Source organism: Anopheles ziemanni, chromosome 2 (assembly GCF_943734765.1).
Source record: "Anopheles ziemanni chromosome 2, idAnoZiCoDA_A2_x.2, whole genome shotgun sequence".
In the NCBI taxonomy this organism is placed as follows: Eukaryota; Metazoa; Arthropoda; class Insecta; order Diptera; family Culicidae; genus Anopheles; species Anopheles ziemanni.
This window is the reverse complement of record NC_080705.1, coordinates 5,509,486-5,529,309: the sequence shown is the minus strand read 5'-3', so window position 1 is coordinate 5,529,309 and position 19,824 is coordinate 5,509,486. Positions and strand designations below refer to the sequence as shown.

Sequence of the window (19,824 nt, the reverse complement as noted above, 5' to 3'; positions counted from 1 at the left end):
CATACGGGTTTACGGTCTTGTAAGCTTTTTTTTATTCTGAAAGGAATTCCATCTGATGTTGTACATAAAAATAAAACGATAAAGATACGCGCGCGTGGCGAGATAGAACAAGAATTACTTTAGTACTCGCAGGATGAGTGTCACTTACTTCGGCTTATACTTAAGCAACGTTTCCAGCAGTTCGTCCGCTTCTTCGGCCGTTTTCACCCGCAGCAGTACCGAGGTCGGGGGCGGTTTCGATTCCGGCGTCGGCAGACACACCATCATCACGTTGTTCTTTCCCATTCGCTGCAGTGGTACGGTTTCGTTCAGGACGATGTTCAACAGAATGTTACCCAGGCTCGTTTCCGCCCGCACCAGCAGCTGCACCTTAGTGTCCACCTTCTTGATGTGTAGCGTTCCGATGCCACGGTCCGAGAACGAGCCGCCCGCTTTCACAAACAATTTGCAGCGCTTCGAGTACAGGCTGTCCTTTTCCTCGACCGGAGTAAACTCCACCTTCGGTGGTTCGTCTTCGTCCGCTTCGGCTTCACCATCCGGCTTCGCGCCGGCAGTGTCTCCATCCCCGGTGACCGGCTTGGATACGTTACCGAAAGTTAGCCCACCGGGTATGGAGGATCCGAAAAGAGTGCTACCCGGAGTGGCTGCCGGTTTACTGCCGAATGTGGACGCACCGGCGAAGAAGGAAGGAGACGAAGTCGGCACGCTGGTGGACGATGGAGTGCCAAAGGTGATGCCGGCCGATGGTTTGGAAGCTCCCAGTGGAGTTGATGCAGTTATGCCCCCGATGGAACCGGAACCGAAAGAGAACGGTTTGGCCGCTCCGAAGGTGAATCCGGTACTGACCGTCGCAGTCGCCACCGCCGCCACCGGTGAAGATTCTGGCACCTTTGCCGGGGAGTCTTTGACCGGAGCGGAAATGCCAAAGGAAAAGGTGGGCTTCGGTTTCTCCTTTTCTTTCTCCGGCACCGAAACGTTCGGTTTCTCTTTTTCCGGGGTTTTCGCTCGTTTCTCCGGTTCTTTCGGCGGTTGTTTTTCCTTGGCTGCAACTAACCTAAGAGCTTGTTCCTTTTCTGCCTCCAACTCGGCGAAGAACTTTTCGTAATCGCGGAATACCACGTGGAGCTTGCAGAAGGGTGCCGCCTGGACATTCGAGGAAATCCAGTCGACGAATGTTTGATTCAGTTTAATAACGTCGGCCTGGAAATTTGCCTTCGCCTCGTCAGCACTCGAACATATCGGCCTCTCCCCTGGATCGGTTGGTTCGTCCCCGCTCCCGGTAGGTTTTGGGCCAAACGTGCTAGTAGATGATGGCACTTTGTTGGACTCCTTATCCGCCTCTTTGTCGGTTGTGTTTTTGGAAGCCCCGGTGCCGGCAAAACTGAACATTTTCTTGAGCGTATCATCGGGTTTCTCTTTCGCGGCGCCGAAGGTGAACGCCGCTTTGTCCGTGCTTGCCACCGTCGATTTGGTGCTGCCGGCCGGAACGCCAAAGGAATATGCCGGCTTCCCGGTATCGGCTGCACTTTCTTTGGCCGGTAATGAACCAAACGTAATTTTGTTAGCTCCAGCTCCTTCGACAGCATCATTCTTCGGTGGAATCGAACCGAAAGAAAACGTACTTTTTGTAGCTGTGTCTTTTGGGGTTTTGTCTTTTGATTCGGAATCTCCCGAATCTTTCGCCTTTGGCGTTATCGATCCGAAAGAAAACGTACTTTTAGCAGCGGCGGCACCACCCGGCGAATCGGATTTGCCGGCGAGCGAACCAAACGAAAACGTACTTTTCGGGGGAGATAGTGTTGTTGTTGGCGTTACGGCGGTGTCCTTACCGGCAGACCCAGAATCGGTTGAATCTTTTTTCGGTGGAATCGAGCCGAAGGAAAATGCACTCTTCGAGAGTAAATCAGGCTTGCCGCCCAACGATCCGAAAGAAAACGTACTTTTCGGGGAACCTATTGTTGCCGGTTCCTTTGCCGCCGCTGGCTCGGCTGAATCCGTTTTCGGTGGAATGGATCCAAACGAAAACGTACTCTTTGGGGCGCCTATCAGTCCAGTCGACGAAGCATTCGGTGCGTCGGTCTTGGGGGAACCGAATGAAAACGTGCTCTTAACGGCCGTACCGGCCGAGTCCGATAGTGTTGAGGTTTTTCCAAACGAAAACGTACTTTTAGTGGTAGTTGTAGAGGTTTCCTTTTCACTCGCGTTTGGTCCTGAATCGGTCGTTGCAGGCGAACCGAACGTGGATGGTTTCTTATCCGCCTCGGCCGTGGCTGCCGGTTTGGGGACATTCGATCCGAAAGAAAACGTTTTACCGGCTACATCTCCGAAGGTGGTGTTCGGTTTCGCTGGATTAGTTCCGAAGCTGAACATGTTCTTGTTGGTGTCGGTATCGTTGTCCTTCGAGGACGATATGCCAAAGCCGGTGGGGGCCGGTTTTTTCGCGCCTTCCGTACTGTCCGCCTTCAGGCTAGCCTGAGATCCAAATGTGAACGTATTTTTGCCAGCATCCACTGCTGCCGCCGGTGCGCTTGCGTTGGATCCGAACGAAAACATCGGTGTGGCGCTACTGCTGCCCACAGTGCCGCTGGAAGACACACCGGCGGCGCCATTACCGTTCGAGTTCGCACCGAGAGTCGCTAAAAAGGAGAATGTTTTTGCTGCACCGGCTTCCGGTTTCGTGGCCAGCGGGGTTGACTGGAATCCCTTGAATCCTCCGAACACGGAAGACGTCGCTGCCGCAGTACTGTCCGCATCACCCGCAACGCGACGCCGGGCCTTCTTGATGACTCGCTGTTTTATAACATCCTCGCTTGCCTTGGCAAACTCGCCTACTTCTTCCGGTGTTTCGTCTTCGTTCCAGTTCAAATGGTCGAGCGTCGATTGTGCACCGCGTTTGGCCATCCTAGGGGTCGAGTATCTTCACACACGGGAAACTGAGCTTGGCTAGGATATAGATTTTCTTGCGTTTCTGGTCGTCGTGCGATGTAAAACGTGAAAAGCTGTTTATAACAATTTGATCTGACAGATAATTCCGCCATCTGGTATCGTACGGTTTACAGGGGTTGGGGTTGAAGCGGTGTTTTATTGAATTATTACGTGAATCCGGTTTGAAAGTACTAGTGGTGGCAAAATAGAATCACCGCTCCAACTCCGAATCCCAATCATGCATATCATGATTGCATATCCAACTTTTCGGTTATATCTATCATTTGATTAATTTATTCAATGATAATTTACGTGAGAAAATCACAATCCAATCAAGTTAGCATAAAAGCAAATAGAGTTTCAAACAAATCAAAGTTCATTTGAATCCGTCAAATAGGATTTGACGGCCACGGTCCGAGTTCTCCGAATCCCGATTTTGCCAACGCTACAACGAACCACAAAATATCAACAAACGCAACGATAACAAATGGAATTCCATGCAATATTTATTGAATTGGTCAAAGAAAAGTTTGTTTCATTGCTTTCCGATGTTCTCAAGCCGGTAGAAGTTGTGATAAACTTGTGAAATCGTTTCCTGCGTCTGCAAACCATGTGCACACAAGTGAATCATGCCGATAGAAAACGACAAACTAGTACCAGCATATGCAGTTCGCTACAAGCAAATGGCCATATTTTGGGAATTGTGTTAAAGCCATAGTTTGTATTACGATGTACCCACTTGGTCTCGTTAGAATACTTCAGTAATACTACGCTCCGACGCGTACCATATACACCCGTTCTGTTAGAAGTTCGTGTTTGGAAGTTTAAGTACCCCGTAAAACACCGTCCAAAATGCCATTCCGCGATTGGAGAATCGTGCGGGTGCTGAGCGGAATTGCTATGCGAATATGGGCCGCCAGTGGAGCAGCTCTGATAGCGGCCTTCCTGATATACATCGTTTACGGTGGTCTTTTTACCTTTCTGCTACTTTTATTCGCCCTATCAGGTAACGTAGAGTCGCTAGCAATTGTTTGTCAAAACGCACCTTATAACTATCATTTCTAACTTACTCCGTAGGTATTCTTTACCACGCACAGGACAACCTACTGTACCATCCAGAGCTGCCAGCCAATTCGCGAATATTTATCCCGGTTCCATCGATGCACGGGTTGCCTTACGAAACGTTACACCTGAAGACACGCGACGCCATATCGTTGCACGCTTTCTGGATACGACATCCGGGAGAGAAGGGTCGCTATGTGCCTACGATCATATATTTCCATGGCAATGCGGGCAACATGGGTCATCGGTTGCAAAATGCCAGCGGATTTTTCCACACCCTTCAGTGTAACGTGCTGATGGTGGAATACCGTGGATACGGTCTATCCACCGGCACACCGAGCGAGAAAGGTTTCTTTGCCGACGCCCGTACGGTGCTCGACCATCTGTTTACCCGGCACGATCTGGACCATGGTCAGATAATAGTGTTCGGTCGGTCACTCGGTGGAGCCGTTACGATCGACCTTGCCGCCGATGCCGTTTATGGCTCTAAGCTGATGGGCGTGATTGTGGAGAACACGTTCACCAGCATCCCGGATATGGCGGTCGAGCTGATCCATCCGTGCGTCAAATATTTACCCCTGCTCCTGTACCGGAATCAGTTTCTATCGATCGATAAAATTCAATTCGTTTCCGCCCCGATACTATTCATTTCCGGCCTGGCCGATACTCTAGTGCCTCCGAGGATGATGACGATGCTGCACACGCGGTGCGGTAGCATACGCAAGCAGATGCTCCAGATCGCTGGTGGATCCCATAACGATACCTGGGCTGTGAATGGGTAAGTAATAAGTTGCTTATATGTATTTTATCTAATCACACATTTTCGTTCAAGTTTTTGGGTTGACTGAAAACTGAATTCTTTATTTCATCAATGGCAACTTGATTGAATCGTTTTTATGCAAAACGATTTGCCACAAGTTAGTATAATCATAACATGACTTTCCCAGGCTTTTCTTTTCTTAATACAAAAAGAAAAATTATTCACGATGTTTGCAAAGGTATCCAATTAACATTCAAATAATAGCTCGGTTTAAATTATCCTCTTAAGATTAGCTATTTCACTCCGTCCCACGGTTTCGGTAGCCAACCACCCCGAAACGTTTCTTGATCTTTGTTCAAAGGCATGTCGGCAATCGGTTACGGGGTTTCTATTCATCGTTGAACGTCGGCAACACAATATCCATCTTGCCGTGTCACTGGCAAGCGAGGTTTCTAACTGTCACGTCTGGCGTAGCCAGAGCGATCACTCGGCAGACCAAAAGTAATGACATGGATCTGCTCTTGACGGCGGTTACAAATTCCACTGGCCCCGGTAAACCCCGTTTATGTAAAACCGCGAAGGTGAAGGTATATGTGGGTGTGCGTGATAAGGAGTCTCAACCCCCAAAACGGTTGAAATGGCTAGAAGCGAGACGCGCGGAACGTCGGAGATACAATCAACCCCAAACGCCGTTTCTATCGTTTGTAATTTCCAGTCGCTTTGGGCAGATTCCTCCTTCGACCGACGGAGGACCGACTTCATGTCATTGGCGCATGTGTGACACTTTGAATCCTTCTTGGCATATTTGTCTGATATGGTTAAACTTCGCTGACGTCGAAATGGCTACAGTAAGGGATGAAATTTGTTTCCATCTGTATTTGTTCATACATGTTTTATAGTGCCATATTTTGTATTTCGATCTGGTAACGAAAGAAAGGAATACAAAACCAAATGCTACACAGGGATTCGGTATCATGCATTTCCCTTCGAACGTTTTGATTTCTTAATCCGTTTGAAAACTTCATCTTGCGCAACACTGTGGGTTATTAGCTTGCAACACAGAAGCGACCCCCGCCAGTTTGCGACCGAGCTTCCGTCACAATGATCCGAAAGGGCTTCCTCTTGTTCGTATCCATGTTCGACGACCCGACCCGGTCCCGGTTTTCTTCTTCCCCAAGCCAGCGAAAATATATTTCAAATATTAATTACGCTCGTGCTTAAGTCGGTTTTATCCCATTTTATATTTCTGACAGACGGATCAGTGCGGCCGGAGTTTCTCACACTCGTTCGTTCGTTCGTTGGAGGTTGCACCGTTTGTGCCTTTGCCATTGCTTATTCGATCCCGGCGTTAGGGATTCTCCCGGGCTATCTGTTGTCGGGAATATGTTGGAAAGGGGGGAGCGAACGTTACTTGAATGTCTGGCGGTGTGAATAAACCTACACATGATAGTCACGTCGTTCGCGAGTGCTTTAAGATTTCCCTTTAGGCAATTTACCGGTTTAGATTCCGGTGGGAAATTTTGATACAGCCTACTCTTCCTTTGTTGAATTGTGATGCTATTTAAACAACTTTCTCGCATCAGAAAATAACCTTGTGTTTGGATTCAATTTTCATTATTTCACACAGAGTCTCGAATAACAAATTTAATGTTCTTTAATGAAGGCTTTTATTTGCGGACTCCAAAACGAAAGGGTTCCGGGCAACACTCCATCGCCACCGCGTAATGACAATCTGTTAATGTTTCCCTGCAGACACTGCCTCAAAGGGGCAATATGTTCGCTCGTCATCATCATCATCGAGCACGAGCGCCCGCAACCGATGGCCGTTGGACTAATTCCACTTCCGGCTCCTTGCTTTCACGTACCGGTGCGACTAAAAATCGTCAGGAGGACGGAGTGTAGTATTGATAGGATTATTCTACATCACTTGATATGCTCTTTTACATAAATTGAAATGATTGTTGCGATTTCCGTTTTTTCCCGGTCCACCGGTTCCGTTCCCCTCCTTCGCTCCCTACCAGGCGTTAAGGGGCTCGGCAAATGTACGTGCTGTTTGTGCGGTTCGGCAAGGGGTTTTTTTTGTGTCTCTTCTACAGGATGTTCCCTTCACCTTCACCATCACGACGTTGTGCGTTAATGTGGGGCACGGTATGCAGGGCACACGTTAAAAGTTGCTTTGTTTGTTAATGGGGGACACGCTGGTGACGTTTGATGGCATTAGTGCTGCTGACGAGGGAAATTTCTGTCACAAAACGGCGCCGAGGCCCTTTGCCCCTCCCAACCACCGAACGTGTTAGTGAGGATTCCGGATTCCCTCAAAGGGGCCATTTTCGTGCACGACGTGGAGCAAATCTTTTAAAGGCGGCGGGGAGAATGGTTAAATTTTTCCGTTTCCCCGAAGGTACGAGGTTTTTCGAGCGCGCCTCCGTATGTCTGTCCTTAGGCTTTACGACACTTGACGGGATTAATTTTACATTGTTCATTGTTTCCGCCTTTTTTCCCGGGGCCAACGGGAGGTGTGTGTGTGTGGCAAGGGCAATGAATGGATTTGAACCCATTTTTCATCATCAACGCATTTTGCACCGGGCGATGATGGGCGTGACCGGGACGGGCGCGGGTTTGGGTTGGGAGGACAAGTCTTCACAATGCAAACACTAATGGAGACGCCGTAAAAGGTGGAATGGGCGTTTTGGGGGAAAGGTATTAACGCCACCTTGAAGTGTGTACGACTTTCCCTCTCATCACGGTTTGTTTCATTTGTTGGTCATAAAATGTAATAGATTTAAAATGCTTTACTTAGAGTAAGTATTAGTTCATGTCATTTTAACCAAAAAAGGAGTTACTGCGGTATCTAATTATTCAACGTTACGATGGCAAAACGTATTTATAGCTGCGCATTGTTGTGTGGAAAATGCGTTCCGATTGAACGACGAAGGAAGGATAAACGCACCGATTTTACAACAACCCGTCGCATGACTGCCAATCGTCAAAAGCCGAATCGGATCTGGTTGCTTTTAAACCCCCGTCCACCTAATGCACTTCCGTCTTATCCTAACCCCAGAGGATGATAATTTGCGTGCGGCACGGGAAATTGAATACCAGAAAGACACGCACGCATATTCGGGAAGCATCAATTCATCGGTATGCGACTCCGGCAACGTCCAGCCGGGGGACATATTTCCGAAATCGGAGCTCGGGTTCCCCGGCAGCGGACAGGTTGTGGTTTACCGGTGTGTGAATAAAATATCAAACCAGTCCAGCGCTCCTCATCAACCACCATCAGGTAACATGGCCTGGGGTTGGACTGGTGTGTATGGCTTCGGATGTATCGCACCCAGAACCTCGGCCCAGGGCGCCCTGATGCTGGTCGGGTGCTTCAATATTCATGGCGCATCGGATTCGGTGCCCAAGCAGCAGGCCCAAGTGCACATTACTTTGCTTAATGTAGCGGCGGTGCTGCGGTTTGGCGTGTAAGCATTATCCCGGTTAATGTGAATGCATCAGGTAATCGGATTAGAAAATGAAGCGAGAGACACTCACAGGCCTTGCGGTGGAAATCGGCGGCTGGGAAAGGGGACGATTCCTGTTCGAGATTATTCCATCGGAAGGGAATTACTATTCGGGTGGGCAAACCAGATTGGCGGGTTGTTGAAATAGGGAAACTCACATTTCTCCAGAACCAACATGCTTTATGGTTCTTGTGAGAAAAGAAAATGTTCGTATGGAGGCGCCTGGTACTTTATGAAACTCTCTGGAGAAACTTTTCTCCCAACAATATTTCTTTGAACGGGAAAGGGCATAATGAATAGTTTCCATCATTCCAGTTGATCTACAAATAATATTGTGCGTTTAGGACGCTGGCCCGATGCTCGACGAACGTTTTAATTACATAATTATTTCTGAAACACGCCTTGTTCCCGCCAAGCTAACGGCATCGTTCACGCTTCCGCTACGACATACTCTCGGAAAACCTGCGCGCCAAGATGCTGCCATTAATTTTATAATGAGATGATTTATGTAGAAAAATTAACTTCTTCAATCGACCCCGAAATCGGGCGCCGGCTGGCAACCAACAAAACACTCGCCGCCCCCTCCTCCCGGCCGGAAAAGTGATTTTCTGCGCGCGTGCTGATGAGAGAACCGTCCACCGATTTGCGGCGATGGTGATGCCGTCCGCGATTTGGGGTTTTCTTTGCCCGACTTCCGGAAACGCGATCGGTGAACGCGACGGAAGCGATGATTAATCGTTTCACATTATTCAGTACTTTTCTTCGGGGTGGAAGAACATTTTGTGCGTGAAAATTTCGCCTTTTTCCAGCCCTAAAAGGCCCGACCGGTGGGGTTCTATTTTGGGTTTATTACATTCGACACCCGCCAAAACGCGCACCGGTATGTTGCAAAAAGGAAGGCAACATTTAAATATGAATAATGTGTCCTGATTGTGTGGGATTGTGTGCCTAAAATGTGCTCCACCGCTAACGTATTCTTTTCCATTTTCCCTTTTCTCTCGGCAGGTACTACCAGGGAGTAGCCCAATTTCTGAAGGAATGTAGAGAAACGAAGGGACCACTGCAGACGGCCCCGGTAAGCCACAACGTGTGGCCGCAGATAGAGGAAATATGAAGTCGTCTAGTCGCCTTACTGTGGCGAGGGGTGTCCATTGAATCACCCGTGCCCGGTGGTGGTAGTAGCACATAGAAATAAGCGCGTGCCCCCCCCCCCCCCCAGGAAAAAGCGAAAGTAATGGATAGAACAGCAATTGACCCGTAATGATGATGACTTAACGGGATTGAATTGAAGAGGGTCGGCACGACCGAACGGGAAGTACCGAGTTGTTACCGACTCTCGAGCAATCGAGATAAGCTTGCCTAATGAAAAACAAGTGTGTAGTATAAATGTAGAAAAGTAAGAACGCACCAGAGGACAGTGCGTGTGTGTGAGAGACAGGAGGATAAAGCTCCCAAATGCGCGCCAAACAATTAAAGCCTAGAGAGGAAGAAATGTATAAAAACTCCCAACCGCCCAGCCGCACGGCGGTGGAGCACATAAAGCAAACCGAACAGCTAACGCACCGTGGCGCAGTGGCCGTCTAGTGAAGCCAGCAACAGCAGCAACCGTAACAATAAACAGTTAAATTTTGAGCATTAGCATAATAACAATATTAAAATAATAAATTAGCGTAAAAGTATTTCTCCTGCCTTCAATCGTTTGTTCGGCTCACTCGTTTCGTTTATCCTTTTATTATGTTAGCGTCGTGGTTTGTTCGGCACACCCCATGCCCACCTTGGGTGCAGGGAATCTCAATTCTGGTGGCCTCGACGCTTTTGCGAACGTTCTTCGCGCGCACGGTAAACCTTCTAACGTCGGTGCGGCTCGGATTGTCGGAAGACGAAACGCAAATTACATAAAATTTTTATTAGCTTTCTTTTCTCTCTCTCTCTTTCCCCGACAGGTACGATAAAAGGTGTGTGCGTTGCTGCCGGCCGGGTGTAGGATTTGTGCGTGGTCGTGATTTTACGGCCGCTGCCAGCCGCCCGCAGGACGTGCGTAACGTGCGTTCGCGTTCGTGCTCCTTTCGTGCGACGGTAGACAAGATAAATCGCGGCAATTCGAAGTTACGAGTGGTGGGGGAGGGCGGCTGGGAGAGAAGAATATCGGCAGTGTCAATGATTGAATTTCACCGTCAAAGAGAGAGGACGAAGGGCGACGGGGGCACAGGTGAAAGCAACCGTGGTGGCATCGATCCTTATTAAATATTGACGGGCCGTGTTCGTCGTGTAATGCTATTTATTGGGTTCGATTTTTTGGCATTACGCGTGCTCCTTGGCCATCCGGTGGATTCGGTGGGTAGTAAAAGGAACCTTAGCAGTCCGTGGGTAAAAAAGGAGCATCTCGGAAGGACGTCTTTTCTTTATCAGTTCTGTTACGCATGATTTGATATGTCTTACGGTGGAAGGTTATATTTTCCATGGCGCAGTAAAAGATTCGCATTTTTCCATTTAACTTGATTATTTTTGGACATGATCAAGGTTTCGGGAGAGGCATTTGGATTGGGTACTTTCTATATCATTCGGAGAAATGAATGGCAACACATTTACCTTACCTTTAACTTTTTGTTACAACTAAAGTATGAATATTTGAAGTTCGCAACTTTTCGCTTTTATAAATCCTTTCGATTCGATTCAACATAGTTTTCATTGGAAAGAAATTCAAATACAACCATTTGCGCAATGTAAATTTACATCAGGACTCAAACAAGTAGGCGAACATTACGAATTCAATCATCTTTCATTCATTGAAATAGAATTTCTTCCCTTCTACGGTGTTTAACAGGTAACCAGCACCAGAAATCGAGCTATTGTACGTCGAGCGAATCGTAAAAAGACTCCTTGGAAACGTTAACATTATTTGCAATGTCAAGGAATATCTAACACATGCCCCCCCAAACCCAGCAGCACAAAGGCTCTGGTGCGCCAAACTTTCCAATAGGGGTTTGGTTCCACCATTGGGAAGCTTTTCCATGGACTTACGGGTGGAAAACGTTTCCGAAACACCCTTCGGGCGCTAACTTGTGCCGCGTAATTTGTGCTTTCAATCCGTCCAAAGTGCAAGAGAAAACTTCCCATTTGCGAACCGAAACCAGCATCGTTTGGAAATTTGACTGCTCGGTGTTCCGTTCCTTACCACAGGCTCTCCTTCCCCACCATTGCCAACCAGTGTTCCGATCATTGTCATTTTCAAACGTTATCGTACCGGTATAAACGCTGGTGGATGTATTTGGTGTTGGGTTGGTGTGCGCAAAAAGTGTCCACCTCCTTGCGCCCCTGAATGGAAATATATTACAATTAATCCTTTTTGTGAGGCAAACTCTTTGCTTTTATTTTCTTCTTTTTGAGTATCCTTGTACGGTTGTTACGCTCCTTGAGGACCAGGCCAATGTGGCATGACAATGGAAAAGTTCGCCCTTGCCAAACCCCATGGCCCCGATGGAATGGACGTTACGGCTAACAGCGGAGAAATGAGTTCTTGTATTGCCCCAGCCCTCGAGAGCTCCAATCATCCCGGCACTCTGTTGCATTTGTTTCTTTTTGCAGCGGAGGCCAATGATTTTCACCTTGCCTTGTTCGGGGCGTAAATTTTCCTCCTTTTTTTAAGGTGCCTCCCCGCTTCCTGCAGAAGGAGTTTTTGAAAGAATGTATTGTACGTTGGGGCTGGGGGGTGGCGCTTTGAAAGACACACTCTTTGGGAAAGAGAAATAATGCATGCAAGAAGCATAAGGATACTTTTATGCCGACGGGGTACGGTTCGGGTGGAACATATTTTTAAGCTTCTTTGCATACTTTTTTGTTCTTCTTTCGGGTGGGTTGGAAACTTTTCACTCGGGCCGGAGTCCGAAGGACGAGAGACGACGTGAGTTATTAATATTTTTTCGGTAGCGTCCATCGCTCGAGCGTCTCGCGTGCACATCGACTTCTACTGCCGAGCCGTGCAATCAAGCGATATTGAAAATGCAATCCGCTTTTCGGAACGAAACTTTTCCTGCAGAGAACCGCGTCAGCGCTCACTGGCGGTGCGGTGCATTTTACAGGGTGCCGGTTTCGGAAAATCACTGACGTGGCTCGGTCCGTGCCGAGGATTGGTTAGATGGGTTGAAACAAATTTATGCTAGCCCTTGAAGTCATCATACATATTTTATTTTTCGTGGCGATACGTATTTTGGGAACGTGGAGTGCGGATCGGTGTTACGATAAAACATGGTCTAACTTTTTTAAAAAGCAATCGAAAGTGTTAAAAAAGATACGTTAGAGAAATATCATTGATCTTTTTTTTAGAAAACAATACTTTGTTGACAATTTTTCCTGTAACCATAAATCGATATAAAATAAAATTTGGGTTCAATCCCGAGCGATTTGCAAAACATGCCCCGGAATAAACTAAGTCCGTATCCACAACTTCTGCATGCATCCTTGATTTGCCTCTCCGTTCTGCATACATGCACAGAATTCCATAAGCATAGTCTAATGTCCTTTTCGGACAGGTCCAACAGCCCAAGGACTCAACCCAAGCAAAACAAAAACAGCATCAAACAGATACACTTTTCCAACTCCAGAATGTGTAAATACACCCCGGCAAGTGGCACAGTAAGCATTCTAATTAGTGTTGTCCGCCGTACGGTATGAAATAAATGTTGAGGATGTGTCCTACAACATACAAACACACACACACACACACACACACACACACACACACACACACACACACACACACACAATATATATATATACACAGATGTTCCGGAGCGTAGCAGCAGGATCGGAGCAACTCAGCGTTTTACTTATCCGGGGTGGTAAGTTGTTTTTGCCAGCAACTTCGCTGTAGAATGAAAAGTTTTTCCGCCCCACGAATGGCCACAAATGGGTTGTGTTGGTTCACAAAGCTCGGTGGCCTTAGATGGCTACGACGAAAATATATAAAAAAGAAACTACTTTTTACTATTTATGCACAACCGCAAGAGCTGCGAGAAATCCTGCCACTACAAAGGGCCGAAAAGAAGAAACCCGCTACCAACTGACCAGGGTGGCCACCGAGAGCGAGTTGGTGGTGAAAGTTTTGTTCCAGCTTTTTCGTTTCCCCAAGCAAAAGTGTGTGTGTGTGTGTGTGTGTCGACCATTATTATTGTATTTTGCAAACTGTCCACCTAATTGGTTCTGCTCATGGGAGGCAGCCACTTACCCCCCCCCCTCGTTTGATGTTGTTTTCTTCCGTTTCTGCTGGCGCTTTCCGGTTGGTTGGAATTTTCGGGAACCCCCGAGGCAACGCCACACCGAGTTTTGGGCGCTGCATGCCCACATGATTTATTGTAACTCAAACCGGTGCTTAGAGGAGATGCGTTTTAGCTCCGCCAGCCCACTGTTTTGTCTGGAATGGGGGGAAAATCAGCGGGCTCGTTGCAATTACTGGGCACACACGATACGCCCTTATTATCTGCGATTAAAATAAGTGCACCAGCAGGGGGGCGGGGAGAAGGTGGGATGGTTTCGGAATGCCCGCTGACAACGGGTTGCAGCGTGATGTAATCGTATGCACTTGTCGTAAACTCGTGGCAAAGCTCCCGGAATGCGTTTGATGCTATGAACAAAAGTGCGTGGTGATGTTTCAAGTACTTTATTTTGAGCTGCATGATTGACCAGGTTTTGGGAAAGTTTACTGGTTTATTTCCGATGGAAATGATAGTTTGAAGGTTCGAGGAATAACATAGAGTCAAAAATCCTATGGAACTGTAATAGAATCAAAAGGCGAATAGTAGATTACAAATGTGATTAATTTTAATTAAAGGTGAATAGTCTGTGTCAATATAAGAACCCAATATAACAAAAGTAGTACAACAGTATCATAAACCAGGTATATAAAACTTCGTTTGCAATGTTAATAACGTAAGTTAAAAAGAGCTTCTAATGTAATTTTACTTTCGCTATCCAAAGGTAAAAAACCAACATAAACAACGATAAAGTGCCTGGATTCTCTGAATAATCAGTCAAATTTGATTGTGCCATACCTTACACTTTAATTTTTCACCTCTTCATCAGTGGACGTATAACACTTTGAATACAATGTACTGGAACTCGAATGAATTGAGGATAATTCCCTTCCCAAAAAAAAAAGGTCAAATACGGAATGAAAGAACGTATGGGTGTTTTTCAATAGGCCAAAAATTGGACCTGCACAGTTTTTCGAGAGGACTTCATTGGGAAGGGGCGAAACCGATGAGAAGTGCACGTGGTGCATCGTCGACCAACTTTATTGGCCACGGTATGTGCAATGTGCACCGATACTCTTGCCGATACGCATCGCACGAAGGACGCACCCGGTCACGGAACCGAAACGGAATGCGCACTGATTAAATTCACTTCGGATAACCTTCCCTCCGGCTCGGGCTGTGGCTTCCCTTCCCCGTGGGGTTACTGGCGATGCGGTTCACCGCGGATCCTCGGACGATTCGTCCTCACGAGCACCACACGGCGCACATATTGCCACTTCGAACAACTGCGCGGAGTGGAGTGTGCGTGTTACAGTTCGAGTACGCACGCACGAACACGCCAAGGGCCGCCATGGAGTAGTTCATCCCTAAAAGGGGGGCGGAAAGGTCCTGGCCGTGCGTGTCTTCATCCGTCCGCCAGAATGGATATGCATGAATTGATCCATCTAATTGAAATGTGCACAATGCCGCTGCACAACCTGCGCCATTTTGAGGGGGGAGGGAAATTTATCCGTCCGGGCCGACTCACACCAGGAGGACAAAATAATGGATTCAATGTCAGAATTAAAAACCAATCAAAATGCGATTCAGCGACAGCAAACAGTCAATGCAACCGCAGCACCACAGGGACAAACATCGCATCCAACCGGCAACCCGGTGGTCTTTCCGGATCCTTGGACTGGGATTTTACTGCCGGGAAATTTAATTCGCTGCGATGAGTCTCAAGCGGGGAATCAGTCTAATGCTCAAGCTCTTACCTCACAGCGTACAATATTGCTACAATTTTTAGCACTCGGTGCAAAGCATTTTTATCAATAAATAAATAATAAGAATAATATTGCAACAAGCAGGATAAATAAAATACTGCATAATACGGTGCAAAAAATTTCACGAAAAAGGTGTTTAAATCAAAAATGTTTACTTTTGAAAAGTGTAATTAATTAATTGACAAACACCCTCGTGATGTAAATTCAGAATTAATTTAATTTTTTCGTCGAAATACAATTTTGTTTTGTACAATAGAAACCAGTTGCATATTTTCCCAAGCACATTAGTTAGCTATCTCGAGCACGAACAATTGAAGCTCAATTAATCTCACTCACTCACGCAGTCGCGGAATTATGTGCTGAAGTATGCGATTGCCTGCGATTCGGGAAAAATCAATCAATTTTAATAACTACCTTCGAAATTGTTGGATGAAAGTGATGGACATAGGTACAACAACTTGCCACAATATAAATCATTGTGGCTCGTTTAGTTGGAGCCGGCAAAAATATGCTAAATGTTGGTAGAAATTTACCCTCGTAGTCATTGGGGCTTCCAGGGAGGGTCATTATGACGCAGCAAGTTATGTTTTTAATGAAAGCTTTCCATTAGGGCCAACCTGACAACGACACACACTTTTGCCACGTCCACGTCAACCGCAGCCGGCCTTCCTCAGGACCCTCCGAACGCCTCACCCACCCCAGAGGGATGATTAGAGCTTTCGTGTCAATGATTTCGAGGCACGTACCAAGGGTTCGATGGGGCAAAAAGGGGTGGAAGGAAGGTGTAAAGTCTCCTCTTCGGGATGGAAACTGACGTGTAATAGGCTGAAAATGTTCACAACTATGTTTGAAAAGCATACACCATTACACAAAACCAAACAAACGCACACTCCCATCAAAGCATTGGGTGGGTGGGGTGATTCAACAAAAATAAGAAATAGCCCTGTTTTGTGAACGATAGAATATGTTTTGGTTACGCAGGGCTTTTTCGCCCTTTGAAATGTTTTCCAATGAAAAGCCAAATGCACCCATCGAGTGGGAAGCTGTGTGTATGCGCATTTTTTCCTGCTGTCCATGCAAAAACTATCCAAACATCAACAGTTTTGCTCCCTCCACCGCGGCCACACCAACCTTGGTTATGAAAATTAAATTAACTTTCCTTGAATAAATATTTGCATTATGTTTTCGCTCACGCACGCACCCAGACAAAGGGGGCTTTAGAATTAGAGAAACAATCCAATCATAATTCTGCCGAAGCTTCAAACAAACCGAAAAACAAACATACCGGGTTTGGGGAATGCGGGTTGAAATAGGGAGAGTTTTCATTGGTTTTTGATTTGTTAAATAAGTTATGTTGGGTAGGGTGATGCGGTGGGCAATGTTTATTAGCGCCCATTGTTTGCCTAGTCAGGATTATTTTAGGCCGGAGTTTGGTAAAAAATAACAGTAATCCAACGCAAACCAGCTGTAATTATTCCACAACAGCGCGATGAAGGATCCTTTGTGAGTTGTTTTAGGATTGGATACAAGTTATTAATAACACAGTAGGCAGTAGCTCTTAGAACTCGTTAGAACATAATGCTAGAGCTGTTAACTTACCTGTTCGATTGGAACGAAAGTATTTTTCTAGTTTCTTACTTTGTTTAGTGGAGGTATGAGGAGGGGAAAATCATACCAAAGTTTCTCACTCCACATGAGATTGTAGGCAGCCTGCTCTGATTGACTGTACGCAGTTGCTAACTGTCAGCTTTTTTTAGCTTCTCGAAGACAAACTTTTTGTTCTACGAACCAAAACAAAAAAGGACACAGAAGAAACTGGTGCATGTGTACGTCAAAGTTGGCCGTAGAAGAAAGAGCGAATCTTGTGCGAAAGTTTCGATCCCCAAAACTTACACACGACATGCATGCAACAGGGTTTCTTTTCTGTAAAACGCCAGAGTTGCCCATGGTGTGGCAATTAGAAAATTGAATCTTAAACACAACTCCATCGTCGTGCTTTTCCCCGTTTCCGAGGAGGTGGCTCGTCCTAACTGAATTCTCGCAGTAAAGTCGTACGAAAAAGTTAAATAAGAACTTAATTCCATTTTCATTCCTAGGGTACGTAGCGAAAAACGCCCACGCCCGACGAGTGTCCCCAAACCCGGGCTCGTTCTCGGTACACATTAATTGCCGTCCTGGCCAGAAGATGCTCCAGGCAGGGATGGATGCAACGCCAGCAGGGCAAAGATTTCGAAGGCTTTTGCTGACGGGAAAAAGAGTTATTTCTTGCATGCTGCTCGGTTGCCTCCGCTGCGGTCACGTGCTCAAGGAAAAATCCGGAGAAGGAAATTTCCTTCCACCGTACCGAAACCGTGATGTGATGGATGCCGAAGGCAACCTGCATCCTTATCCCGCTCGCTACTAGGACACGTACGCCGTTGGGGGAGAAGGAAAGGACGCTGTAAAGGAAAAGGCAATAAGGAAAGCTAAGGAAAAAAACCTTCTCCTTTGATGGGTATTTAAAGTTTTCCCTTCTCGTCGTCCTTTCCTTTATCAGCCTGGTGGGCGGATGTTTCTTGTCGTTTCGAGCTGACGTTTTTTTTTCTTCCTTTTCGGCATCACTTTGCCGCTCGCTGCGCTGTTTTGGAAAGCCACTTGCCGCACTCGGTACAATTTTCACAAGACACTAATTAGTGGGATCGAGTTTGTAATGGAGACGAGTAATTGTATTACACTGCCCGTACCGGATGACGACCGGGGACACTTCTGCTCGACCTCCCATGCTGGGATTACTCAGCTTAAGTTTGTGTGTTACTTTAAAAAATGCTCCTTGGAACACCCATTTTCCCAGGTGGATTAAAATGTATAAGCCTGCTTCGATCTATTTTCAATATGACGACACACGCACCCACCCACACACATACGCACTGATGAAACATCAACAGTTGGTCTTAATTTCCCTCGCTGCTCAATATTTCACGTACGCCAAGGCGCTGGGAAAATCGCTCCGGTCGGCGCACGGCACGGCTTTCCCTGAGCCTCAGCTGGCGTTCTTGGGAGCCGGTAGCGTTTGACACCTTTCTCACAGCGTCACACGCTGGTTGCTGGTGGCAGTTGTGTAATTAATTTCGGCCCAATTTTATGGATTTTAATTAATATTCCCGTCACACCTATTGATTAATTTATTGTGGCAAGCGCAGCAGGTCTTCGGGCGTCTCGTGCGTCTTGCCGTGGCAAGGGCGATACTTTCACCCCAACAAGAAGGCCGACAAGGCTACTAAAGCCGGTTGCACGAAATGAGCGAGCCGTTTTCCCGAGGTTCGTTAAGTATACATTGTTGTTTTAATTTTTCATGAACTGAAACTAAGATGCTGAGTGAACGGTTTGTTGTATTACAAAGAAGAAAAACTTTTAATATTTCTTAAATAAAAAGTTCAGTTTGTATCAGTGATACTTTATGCATGACGGTATTGGTTCATGATTCATGGCGGTTTTGGTGGAGTCAACTATCGCCAGATTTCTCTATCGAACTGATTTCCAGATTAAGTTAATTGTGTTTAGCTGGGGTCCCTTTAAGTCTTAGACCACGCTGGAGCCTCGTCCTCGTGTTTTGGTGAAAAGTGAAACTGCGTTTGTCGTTGGTATAACGAACGCCGACGATAAAAGAGCCGGTGGTGAAAGGTGGCGACAAATGTTTCCTATATTTATTAACATAATTAGGACGAGAACGCACGGGCGAGAGTGGCGACGCGGCCCCTGTGAAGTTATGGATATGCTGCTCCGTTTTCTTTAATGCGTTGCGCTGTAAAACGGGCAGTCTTTGCCAAGTCCAACATCGGGCCGGCCCGATACGGGATCGAGCACATCGGGGCCGGGAGAAAATCTTTGCTTCTCACGCGGCCCGCGTCTCGTTCGTGCCGGGGCAAACGTATTTAATAAGCCCCGACGTCGGGCGGCATGCGGCATCTGTTGCGATTGTATAATTGTATAATTATCGTTGAAACCATTCCAGTACCGGGACGTTGGGAAAGCTCGGTGGATTTCCCAGCCCGAAGCCGGACGAGTGCAGACGAGTGTGGTTTCTTTTTTTCCTTCGTGCCTTTCCCGTTTTCTTTCCCGGAGCGGAAAAGTGCTTCCGAACGTTATTTGCATGCGCGTTCAGGGCGCACCGGAGTTAGTTTTCCCCCCGGGGGGTTATGAGCTTCCATTTGCGATGCGGACCGCGTGCCGCTTTCCAGCGTGTTTAATATTTAATAATCCAAGATTTGGAACTAAAATGGCTTCTTTTCGTGTGAGGGCACGATTCGGGGCACAAAAAAAAAACAAGCATGTTTCACGTGGCGCATATCAAACGGAGACAATTGTTTTGAATGTTTGCCTTTCATGCTGCAATGCAAGAGGAATAAAAAGTGGCGTGGAAACTGTTCAAGGAAAAGAAAAGTAGATTGTATGCTCTTGATGTTTTTTTTCAACAATAGGTCATAACGGGTTTAAGTAAAAAATAAACAAATACACGCTTTTCTAGCTTGCAGCTCGCCGTAGATCATTACTCTACAGAATGCTGGCGTACGCTT

General features: G+C 46.8%; 2 protein-coding genes across 2 annotated transcripts; one reads left to right on the top strand and one right to left on the bottom strand.

The window, feature by feature from the left end:
- Positions 1-31: 31 nt before the first annotated feature.
- LOC131284405 (nuclear pore complex protein Nup50) lies at positions 32-2,978 on the bottom strand. Its single transcript, XM_058313297.1, has one exon. It carries the CDS (start codon positions 2,899-2,901, stop codon positions 145-147), a length of 2,757 nt encoding a protein of 918 aa, XP_058169280.1. The 5' UTR covers positions 2,902-2,978; the 3' UTR covers positions 32-144.
- Positions 2,979-3,404: 426 nt separating this feature from the next.
- LOC131291298 (protein ABHD13) lies at positions 3,405-9,463 on the top strand. The gene is made up of 3 exons (XM_058320499.1): positions 3,405-3,931; positions 4,003-4,765; positions 9,262-9,463. Exons 1-3 carry the CDS (start codon positions 3,778-3,780, stop codon positions 9,368-9,370), a joined length of 1,026 nt encoding a protein of 341 aa, XP_058176482.1. The 5' UTR covers positions 3,405-3,777; the 3' UTR covers positions 9,371-9,463.
- Positions 9,464-19,824: the final 10,361 nt, after the last annotated feature.

Bases quoted from the DNA above. Each gene is read 5' to 3' on its own strand.
- LOC131284405 (XM_058313297.1), bottom strand. From the start codon at position 2,901: ATGGCCAAACGCGGTGCACAATCGACGCTCGACCATTTGAACTGGAAC.
- LOC131291298 (XM_058320499.1), top strand. From the start codon at position 3,778: ATGCCATTCCGCGATTGGAGAATCGTGCGGGTGCTGAGCGGAATTGCT. The intron at 3,932-4,002 runs GTAACGTAGAGT...CTTACTCCGTAG, and splicing joins ACTTTTATTCGCCCTATCAG to GTATTCTTTACCACGCACAG. The intron at 4,766-9,261 runs GTAAGTAATAAG...TTCTCTCGGCAG, and splicing joins GATACCTGGGCTGTGAATGG to GTACTACCAGGGAGTAGCCC.